This window comes from Oncorhynchus masou, chromosome 25 (assembly GCF_036934945.1).
Source record: "Oncorhynchus masou masou isolate Uvic2021 chromosome 25, UVic_Omas_1.1, whole genome shotgun sequence".
Taxonomy (NCBI): Eukaryota; Metazoa; Chordata; class Actinopteri; order Salmoniformes; family Salmonidae; genus Oncorhynchus; species Oncorhynchus masou.
This window is the reverse complement of record NC_088236.1, coordinates 37,355,117-37,365,901: the sequence shown is the minus strand read 5'-3', so window position 1 is coordinate 37,365,901 and position 10,785 is coordinate 37,355,117. Positions and strand designations below refer to the sequence as shown.

Below are 10,785 nucleotides of genomic sequence, written 5' to 3'. Positions count from 1 at the left end.
GGGCCCCAGTGTTGAGGATCAGCGGGGTGGAGTTGTTGTTACCTACCCTCACCACCTGGGGGCGGCCCGTCAGGAAGTCCAGTACCCAGTTGCACAGGGCAGGGTTGAGACCCAGGGTCTTGAGCTTGATGACGAGTTTGGAGGGTACTATTGTGTTAAATGCTGAGCTGTAGTCGATGAACAGCATTCTTACATAGGTATTCGTCTTGTCCAGATGGGTTAGGGCAGTGTGGTTGCGATTGCGTCATCTGTGGACCTATTGGGGCGGTAAGCAAATTGACGTGGGTCTAGGGTGTCAGGTAGGGTGGAGGTGATATGGTCCTTGACTAGTCTCTCAAAGCACTTCATGATGACGGAAGTGAGTGCTACGGGGCGGTAGTCGTTTAGCTCAGTTTCCTTAGCTTAGCTAGGAACAATGGTGGTCCTCTTGAAGCATGTGGGAACAGCAGACTGGGATAAGTATAGATTGAATATGTCTGTAAACACACCAGCCAGCTGGTCTGCGCATGCTCTGAGGATGCGGCTGGGGATGCCGTCTGGGCCTGCAGCCTTGCGAGGGTTAACACGTTTAAATGTTTTACTCACGTCGGCTGCAGTGAAGGAGAGTCCACAGGTTTTGGTAGCGGGCCATGTCAGTGGCACTTTATTGTCCTTAAAGCGAGCAAAGAAGTTGTTTAGTCTGTCTGGGAGCAAGAAATCCTGGTCCGCAACGGGGCTGGTTTTCCTTTTGTAATCCATGATTGACTGTAGACCCTGCCACATACCTCTTGTGTCCGAGCCGTTGAATTGCAACTCTACCCTGTCTCTATACTGACGCTTAGCTTGTTTGATTGCCTTGCGGAGGGAATAGCTACACTGTTTGTATTCGGTCATGTTTCCGGTCACCTTGCCCTGGTTAAAAGCAGTGGTTCGTGCTTTGCTGCCATCAATCCACGGTTTCTGGTTTGGGAATGTTTTAATAGTTGCTGTGGGTACGACATCGCAGATGTACTTGCTAATAAACTCGCTCACCGAATCAGCGTATTCGTCAATGTTGTTGTTTGACGCAATGCGATCCATGTGATCGAAGCAATCTTGAAGCGTGGAATCAGATTGGTCAGACCAGCGTTGAACAGACCTGAGCGCAGGAGCTTTCAGTTTTAGTCTCTGTCTATAGGCAGGGAGCAACAAAAGGGAGTCGTGGTCAGCTTTTCCGAAAGGAGGGCGGGTGAGGGCCTTATATGCGTCTCGGAAGTTAGAATAACAATGATCTAGGGTTTCACCAGCCCTGGTAGCACAATCGATATGCTGATCGAATTTAGGGAGTTTTCAGATTAGCCTTGTTAAAATCCCCAGCTACAATGAATGCAGCCTCAGGATATGTTGTTTCCAGTTTACATAGCCCTGAACAAACTTTAGTTGTCTATCAATGTGTATCCTTGGGAGGGAATATATGCGGCTGTGATTATAATCGAAGAGAATTCTCTTGGTAGATAATGCGGTCGACATTTGATCGTGAGGAATTCTAAGTCAGGTGAACAGAAGGACTTGAGTTCCTGTATGCTGTTATGATCACATCATGTCTCGTTAATCATAAGGCATACCCCCCTTGCCCCTCTTCTTACCAGAAAGATGCTTGTTTCTGTCTGCGAGATGCGTGAGGAAACCAGGTGGCTGTACCGACCCCGATGGCGTGTCTCGAGTGAGCCATATTTCTGTGAAGCAAAGAACGTTAGTCTCTTATGTCTCTCTGCAATGCTACCCTTGCTTGGATTTCATCAACCTTGTTGTCAAGAGACTGGACATTGGTGAGTAGTATGCTCAGGAGCGGTGCGCGATGTGCCCGTCTCCGGAGCCTGACCAGAAGACCGCTTCGTCTGCCCCTTCTACGGCGTCGTTGTTTTGGAGCCGAGCCGTCTTCCGCCAGTCATGAGGACCCATACGCCACAAGGCCGGGGCCCATGACATCATCCTTTTCACAGCTGTCTTGCTCAACTGCCTTAAAGGAATGTGTGAAGTGCAACATATTTATTTGTTGTGTAATTAGTATTCTCCCGCCTAGATGTACATTTATGGGCATTTGGCAAACAAGCAGGCACTTTTGGAAGGGACGCTTTTAAGGGTTACATATTATTGAGTGTGTGAGTGTACCAGCCAAGGTTTTTAGGACACTAGTATGAGGAATCCAGTGGCCTGACCTATAGAGGTTGTATCACGGGCTGGGTTAGGGTGCACCACTGACACACAGCTGATTCCACACATGTATATGTTTACCCAAATACATGTGAGGCTGCTCCCACTGTCATATACTGTTACTCAGAACGCAAATCACATATTTCGTCAGATGATTTTTTAAAAGGACTTTTAGTGAAGGAAATAGCTACAGTAAACCAGTCTGATTGAGTTGACTTCAATACAATTGTCTGTTTGCTATTATATGATATGGAACACACACACACAGTTACACTGCTTTACGTGTTCAGGGCAGATCTACTTAGATTAGAACAACTCTTCCTGAGAGTTGTGCAGATAGACTTCCTGTTTACCCACTTCTTCACCAGTGATGGAGTGTTCCATCAACACTGACCTTTCTTGGCACTATGCAGGGTACTTACTGGCATCAGAGTTGCCAACAATATCAATATGTCCACAGACCATTATCTTCAGACTGTGAGTAGACCAGACCTAAAGCCGCTGTAAAAGCCTCCAAAGGAGAGAAGCTGCTAACTGCAGCCATACAATAGGGACGGTGCAGATCAGGGTGCAGTCATATGAGTGAATCTTCAGATCGTGGGTGGTTTGTATGATAACTGAAGTGTAGGTTGAGACTAGGCTGAGTGGATGGCATGCCCCCCCCCCCCTGTTTTTGGAAATGTTTGTCTGGCTGACAAACAATCACTGGCTGGGGGCCAGGTGGGGACGCTGCCAAACAGGCCCCCCTCCCCCCTTTCGTCAGTGTCCCATGCACCACGGCCAGCACACACATCCTGTCTTTGTGGGTCAGGAATGCCAGGAATCCAGACTTCTGCCCTAATCCTCCCACCCCTCCTTCCCCTACAAGGTGTTCTCTCTCTCTCTCTGTCAAACATTCCCAGAATCCTGGTGGTTTCAGCCCAGTGGCCTGGGTGTCGGTGTGGCTCACTTCTCTCTCTCTCTCTCTCTATTCCTCCTCTCTACAGTGCTCCCCATCCCCACATCAGTGGCAGGCAGGTAGCAACACCTGCTCTCCGTGGTTCCCCCTGCTCCCACTGATATTAACACACACACAGATTCCTGCTGCCTCAACATATCCATGGCGGTTTTTAACTTTGGTTTTTCGTTTTGTTTCATTCCTTGCAATTGTTGAATCTCTGAAGGGTTTTTTGTATTCAAAGAAATGCATGTGTTATTCTAAACCGTTATTATTTATATCCTATTTGATGCTTTTTAGGATTTGCCTTCGTAGATGATGTGTTGTTGTTGTGGTTTTGTGAAGGTGAACTGGGTTAAGTGAGGACAGGTCTGACAAATAGAGCAAGGATCCACAGAAACAGGTCCTATTTATGTTCTTTGCCTTCTCATGTGGTGTGAGAGACTATATATTCCCACTCACTCCTTTCTCTCGCTTTGCAGGTTTTCAGTGGCCTCCTCAAATGTGCTAAATTATGTTTCCTGTGTTTCATAACAGAGAGAGCCAAGGCCTAACGCAGGGCCTTCCTGCCCTCGAGCAAAACACTTTTTATAGTCCTCTGGGATGACAATGGCGATGTTTAGTTTTTCCTACCGAACATGGGAACCTGTAGAAGATAGTTTTTTTTTTAGTCCTTGAATGTGGCCATTAGGAAAGAAATGGAGGGAACCACTGGATATGTGACCTGGCCTGGGCAGTGTGTTTCAGTGTGGTTTCTGGGGCCAGCCCGGCCAGGTAACAGAATGCTTCAAGAGTTGTAAGCACAGATTTTCTCAGCTATCTGCATAACCACTTCCCCTATTAAAGTGGGTTCTACGCCAGAGCGCGATTCCCCACTCATTTTTCCCATGTTTCCAGTATCGGTCTTCGCTTAGGTGATCCTCATTGTCAAACACTGCTCATATGCAAGAATGGACCTACAGTGTCACTCCACAGTATGGGAATCCCAAAGCTCTGCAGACCTGGGTTCAAATAGTGTTTGTGTTCATTCAAATACTTTAGCTGCACTTGATTGAGCTTGCCTGGCACAATGGGACTGATAGAATAGTCCCGAAAGTGCAAACCCCACCCATCTGGCACTTCAGGCAGGCTTAATCAAATCCTCAACCTATTTGAAAGAAATCATATACTATTTAAAGTTACTCCACACTTAGCTTTGCTTATTGTGAATTTATCAGCAATTAGCTATTCCTGTAGTTTATCAATAGCATTAGGGACATATAAGTAGTAAGATGTCAGTGCACTGAAGTGCCTACAGTACTGTGTTCATATATAACCATGCTTTCTCATTATAGCAATGTAGCAACGGTGCAATTTCTTTCTCTCCTACTCCACTCACTGAATCCCTCTCCATACACTTTCCCTTACTCCTTAAGAGGAGAGCTGATGTCACGGGGAGGGGGCTGGTCTGCCTGTGTCTATAAGTACAGGCACCACAGAGGGAATCTCGCTCTATATGAAGGGAAGCTAACCCTAGCTAAGCTGAGCTGACACTGTAGGAGAGCAAAGAAACACCAAACTAGTGTAGCTTTTAGTGCGCTCGCACAGAACCATGGATCGGTTCAGATGAATGAATAGGTAAACTGACAGATCAGCAGACTTCTGGACTCACGTGCAGGCTCTGGACAGTATATTGTCACAGCCACCAGGTTTCTATTCTCCATCTAATGACCTCTGATTGTAATTTTGGGAAGTACGCTTTCAGGATGCTTTCTCTGGTTAGTTTGAGAAGGACTGTTTCTACCCTGTTCGTTCTCCTCTCCAGTGCTGCTGTCATGGTGAGTTTCATAGATGAACACTTACCTGCCTGCCATCTTTTTTTTTCTTCTTTTTTTTAAATTCTCTTTCTCTCTATATTTTGCGTTATTTTATTTACGATGTGTTTCTGCTTTTCAAAAAAATATTATTTTACCAAAATAATTGAACTTTTTGGGGTATTTTGTTACAATGAAGAAAGACACTCCAGTAAGAGAGTGTACTACAAGTCATAGTAAAGACGAGGCTGCACCTCTACCCTACTGCTGTGCGGACCCCAAAACATCTGCTATACTGACACCGCTCTCTTTCTCAGGTGGAGAGTGACTGTCCTGCCCAGTGCTCTTGTGGCCCATCACCCCCATTGTGCCCAGTTGGCGTTAGCTGGGTGACAGACGCCTGTGGCTGCTGTAAGGTGTGTGCCAGGCAGTTCAACCAGGACTGCAGCACCAGCCAGCCCTGTGACCACATCAAGGGCCTGCACTGCCACCTGGGGGCTGGGGGAAACCCAGAGAGAGGCCTGTGCCGAGGTAAGGACCAGGAGTACCCCTAACATCAGCAGGAGAGAGGTGGTTGGGCCAATATGGGAGTATGCAGAAGTATGGGTGTAGCAGCTGGGTATGGGGATTTCAGAATTACAGTAAATTATAGTAAAAATGTGATCATTCAAGTAGATAAATGCTCAGCATCATTGTAACACTGCCATAGTGGTATAAAGTCCGCTGTGCTGATAATGTGTCTGTGTCTCCAGATAAATGCTCAGCATCATTGTAACACTGCCATAGTGGTATAAAGTCCGCTGTGCTGATAATGTGTCTGTGTCTCCAGATAAATGCTCAGCATCATTGTAACACTGCCATAGTGGTATAAAGTCCGCTGTGCTGATAATGTGTCTGTGTCTCCAGATAAATGCTCAGCATCATTGTAACACTGCCATAGTGGTATAAAGTCCGCTGTGCTGATAATGTGTCTGTGTCTCCAGATAAATGCTCAGCATCATTGTAACACTGCCATAGTGGTATAAAGTCCGCTGTGCTGATAATGTGTCTGTGTCTCCCTAGCGGAGGCCAAGGGCCAGTCCTGCGAGTTCAGCGGGCGTGTCTACCAGCATGGAGAGGACTTCCAGCCCAGCTGCCAGCACCAGTGCAGCTGCATGGACGGGGTGGTGGGCTGCATGCCACTCTGCCCCCGCCAGGTGTCCCTGCCCGACTGGCGCTGCTCCCGGCCAAGACTGGCACGGCCCTTGGGCCGCTGCTGTGCGGAGTGGGTCTGTGACGACAACAACCACATCAGTGAGGATCCAGAGGAACCTCCACAGGTAGCCCTGCCCAACCCACAACCCCTCCCAAACCACATCAACAACAAGCTCCAGGAACAGCCACGCTATCAGGCCAGCACTGGAGTCCCCTTTAGAGGTGCAGTAAACAACCTATCCCAATGTCTCATTCTTCCACAGTCTATATCCAGGCATAATCCTATCTTGGTCATAATCTGAACCTTGTATGTTTCTCTTAATTGTAACCCTGTATGTTTCTCTTAATTGTAACCCTGTATGTTTCTCATGATTCCCTGTCCTCTCCTTTCAGAGGTGGTGCCCCTCCCCAGGTCCCAGGTGTTGCTAAGCGCCAGATGCTTCCCGCAGACCACTGATTGGACAGAATGTTCCACTACCTGTGGGATGGGCATCTCCAGTCGGGTGACCAATAACAACGCAGACTGCCAGCTTGTCAGAGAGACACGACTGTGTCAAATCCGCCAATGTGACCTGCGACTTACCCCAGCAATCAAGGTACAATGAGGTTCCTCTCAATGTCTGATATGTTTGTGGGAAATTATGAAGCATACAGGTAGAGCACATAGAACATATTAATATTTCATTTTTGATGATGAGAACCTTTGCAATATGACTATTTATTATGGTTTATGTAGCTCAGTTGTCTAACTGTGTTTGTTAACTGTGTGTTTGTTGACTGTCCAGAGGGGAAAGAAGTGCCAGCGTTCAGTGCGCCCTCAGGAGCCAATCAGCATCAACTTTGCTGGCTGCTACACAACACGGCACTATCGACCTCGCAGCTGCGGCTCCTGTGTGGACAGACGATGCTGCACCCCTTCACTGACCCGCACCGTCCGCCTGCGCTTCCACTGTCCCGACGGAGAGGGCTTCACACGCAACGTCATGTGGATCCAGCGCTGCAGCTGCAAGAAGAGCTGTCACATTCAAGGCTCCGCCTCAAGGCCCTCTGTCAGCCTACACAATGACATCCACACCTTCAGGCACTGAGTCAGGATTAGGAGGATGCCCAACCCCAGCCTTGACACACTGGATAGGGCTAGGGCATGCTAGTCTCTCCCCATCTTCCATACGCCCTCTGCCCACGGATAGCCCTGCCTTTCAGCCCCTTCCTGGACATCACTGTGGCTGGCAGCCTCTCCCCACCTGCACCAGCACAAGACTATGGGAGAGAGAGCTAGGTGGCCGCTCCCCCCATCCAGGCAGAACTATTGCTTGCACTTTAAGCTTCCTGACACATTGCCCCCAGTTGTCCAACATGAGAGATGGGTAGCTATTTGGTGCAACTCTCTGCGGCTAGGTCCAGTTCCCCTTTCCTGCTGATGACTCAGCCACTGAACTGTTCCGGTGGTGGAAGGGACAGCACTGAGCACAACAGACTATAGATGTCCTGATGTCACTTTCTTAATGTCATGTTGGACTTATGGGTGAAATATGTAAATGAATCCTCTGCTTTTCACCCTTTTTTTATTATGAATTATTTTTTATTTGTTAACATTGTCAAGTCCCTCTATATAACCACAGTGGGGGGGAAAAAGAAAGGAGCGTGTATGCATGTATATGAGGGACATATTACTTTTTGTCATAATGTGTAAAATAGTGAGGCCAGTGAATGTGTCAGGATGTGATGAGCGATGACCATGGGCAATCCCATACATTCATGTATGACGAAGTGTTTTGTCTGATACATTGATGGTTGAATGAGGACAGGACGTCATCAATGATCGTTCCTGTATGTTACATGTTGTGAAGTGGTTGTGTGTGTGAGAGAGAATGAAAGGGTGAGAAAGCAGAGTGTTTACATGTGTGTTTGTCATATTACAGAGTATAGTGTACAGACTTCACTCTTTGTTGAGTGGCAATTTATACAGATCACCTCATTTTCCGGGGTGTGTTCTTATTGCCTCATAGTATGGAGACTTTCTTATACTGGAGGGAAGATTTTACTATATATATTTAAGATTTATATATTGTTTGAATTCTTATCAATAATTCTCTGATACATCAAATAAAACCTTAAACACGTGCTCTGTCTTGTGCTTCTCTGAGAGGTGCATCAGGTGGATGGTGATTTAGATGACAGCTTAGGGCAATCGAGTCTCTCCTGAGTTGGGGCAAGACTCACAGAAAGGGGTACAGTACATTCAGAAAGTATTCAGACCCAGAATTTTGTTACGTTACAGCCTTACTCTAAAATTGATTACATTAGTTTTTTTTCCTCATCAATCTACACACAATACCCCATAACGACAATTAAAAAACTTTACTCAGTGCTTTGAGGTGCTTTTGTCAGCGATTACAGCCTTGAGTCTTCTTGGGTATGACACTACAAGCTTGGTACACCTGAATTTTGGGAGTTTCTCCAATTCTTCTCTGCAGATCCTCTCAAGCTCTGTGAGGTTGGATGGGGAGCGTCGCTTCACAGCTATTTTCAGGTCGGGTTCAAGTCCGGGCTCTGGCTTGGCCACTCAAGGACATTGAGACTTGTCCCAAAGCCACACCTGCGTGGTATTGACTGTGTGCTTAGGGTTGTTGTCCTGTTGGAAGGTGAACCTTCTCCCCAGTCTGGAGCAGGTTTTCATCGAAGATCTCTCTGTACATTGCTCCTTTCATCTTTCCCACGATCCTTCTCCCGTGATTGCTCAGTTTAGGAAGAGTTTTGCTGGTTCCAAACTACTTCTATTTACTGTGTTCTTGGGGACCTTCAATGCTGCAGACATTTTTGGTACCCTTCCCTAGATCTGTGCCTTGACAATTCCTTCAACGTCATGGCTTGGTTTTTACTCTGACGTGCTGTCAACTGTGGGACCTTTTATATAGATAGCCTTTCCAAATCATGTCCAATCAATTGAATTTACCACATTGGACTCCAATCAAGTTATAGAAACATCTCAAGGATGAGCAATGGAAACAGGATGCACCTGAGCTCAATTACGAGTCTCATAGCAAAGGTTCTGAATACTTATGTTAAGGTATTTATGTTTTTGCAAACATTTCTAAAAAGCTGTTTTTTGTCATTATGGGGTATTGTGTGTAGATTGATAAACAAATTTGAAGGGGTCTGAATACTTTCCGAATGCACTGTAAGTCTGGCACTTACCTTTATGAAGTACCTTAGGGTGAGGAGTACATAACTCCAAAGAGGGGTTCAGTGCTGAAAGCCAGCCTGTTGGTTTGGTGTTAGGGCCGGGGGGGAAGAGGCAAGTTGGGTCTCAGTGAGGCCGCGGCCAGTGCTCTAGCCAGGTTTATGTTCCCTCATATCCTTCAACATAATGTACAGGCTGGTCTCTGGGTCACAAACATCACAGCAGCCTCCCAAATTCCACACCCTGTCCTCCTCCCCATCTCCTATGTCTCCCCCTGTCTAGATAGACAGATAGATAGATATCCCACCCTGACCTCCTCCCCTGTCTATCCCAGCTCTCTTTACAGACCTGTCTGTCTGGCTTAGTGTGCTAGTTGTCTAAATGTCGACTGAGGTTATCACAGCATGGGCCTACTGTTTAATGTATTTAGTACATCTCAATGTATCGCCTATCCACATCCTCAATGTAATCCGCTTAGAAATGTAGGTTTGGACATATCAAGCATACAGTACAGGGTTGGAGCAGGGCCGGCCCAAGCCACTAAAGCGACCACTTGGGGCCCCGCAGTTATTAGGGTGTCCCTGACCAAGATTTTAGGAATTCAGTTGGGGTCGCAACTTACTGTTGAGAGTTAAAACAGTATAATTTACAAAGTGCACTTTCGAAATTTGGTTGTGCATCATAAATGTTTCTTTTGTTATGTCATTCACCGACAGCCACTCAATTAGCCCATGTCAGCTGACATTTTTCAAATTGGTAAATTAGTCTAGCCAGCTATCTAAACGAATTACTTAGGTGCCCTGACCTCCAGGGGGCCCCCATTGATTATCTTGGTCAAAATACAGAAATACAGCTGGTATGATGCATTTTGCGTCATATGATGCTGCTTTTGCGTCATATAATGCTGCTTTTGCTTCATATGATGCAAAATGCATCATTCCGACTGTACTTCTGTATTTTGAAATGTATATATCTTAAAAGCTTGATTGCTGACATGCAAAACATTTTTGGGACAATATGATAGTCCTAAAAAATACAAAAAAATTGATTTGGGTGGAATTTTCCTTTAACACGGCATAAGTCATGGCAAAATGTGTAGAATTGCAGGAAATTTGCTTCTAAACGGCAAATATTTCTCCAGCCTGTGGAAAAATGTATAATATTTCTCTCAAAAGGCCATGGCAGGCCTTAGGTTAGAGTTAAGGCTGGGAATATGGCTACAATTCGTTTTTTTATAGGCCTATGCAACCTCCTTGTATTTTGTTCACTGGTCCAATGACAGACAAAAATCGACAGAGCACACATGGCATTCCATCATCACCATAGAGACGGCAGTACTATCTGCCATTGTCGTCACTAAAGACAACTCTTATTGGCTGTATCCCATCTGACTGTACCACGTTTCCCCGAAGCCTATGGTCTGTAGTGTTTGTATAGTAGGGCTATTTGGTGTTGTAAATTTAGGGAAAGACTATCATCCTCAGACTTATTCTACACTAAAGCAT

The 10,785-nt window shown here is 46.2% G+C and overlaps 1 protein-coding gene across 1 annotated transcript; it reads left to right on the top strand.

Annotated features, from left to right (window-relative positions):
- Window positions 1-4,614: 4,614 nt before the first annotated feature.
- Window positions 4,615-8,220, top strand: LOC135514261 (CCN family member 1-like). The gene is made up of 5 exons (XM_064937617.1): window positions 4,615-4,926; window positions 5,220-5,433; window positions 5,965-6,318; window positions 6,490-6,692; window positions 6,882-8,220. Exons 1-5 carry the CDS (start codon window positions 4,816-4,818, stop codon window positions 7,182-7,184), a joined length of 1,185 nt encoding a protein of 394 aa, XP_064793689.1. The 5' UTR covers window positions 4,615-4,815; the 3' UTR covers window positions 7,185-8,220.
- Window positions 8,221-10,785: the final 2,565 nt, after the last annotated feature.

What these genes read in the sequence shown, in the direction of transcription:
- LOC135514261 (XM_064937617.1), top strand. Translation starts at nt 4,816, where the DNA reads ATGACCTCTGATTGTAATTTTGGGAAGTACGCTTTCAGGATGCTTTCT. An exon ending in AGAGAGAGGCCTGTGCCGAG is followed by an intron (nt 5,434 to 5,964) that starts GTAAGGACCAGG and finishes GTGTCTCCCTAG; the next exon opens with CGGAGGCCAAGGGCCAGTCC. An exon ending in GACTTACCCCAGCAATCAAG is followed by an intron (nt 6,693 to 6,881) that starts GTACAATGAGGT and finishes TTGACTGTCCAG; the next exon opens with AGGGGAAAGAAGTGCCAGCG.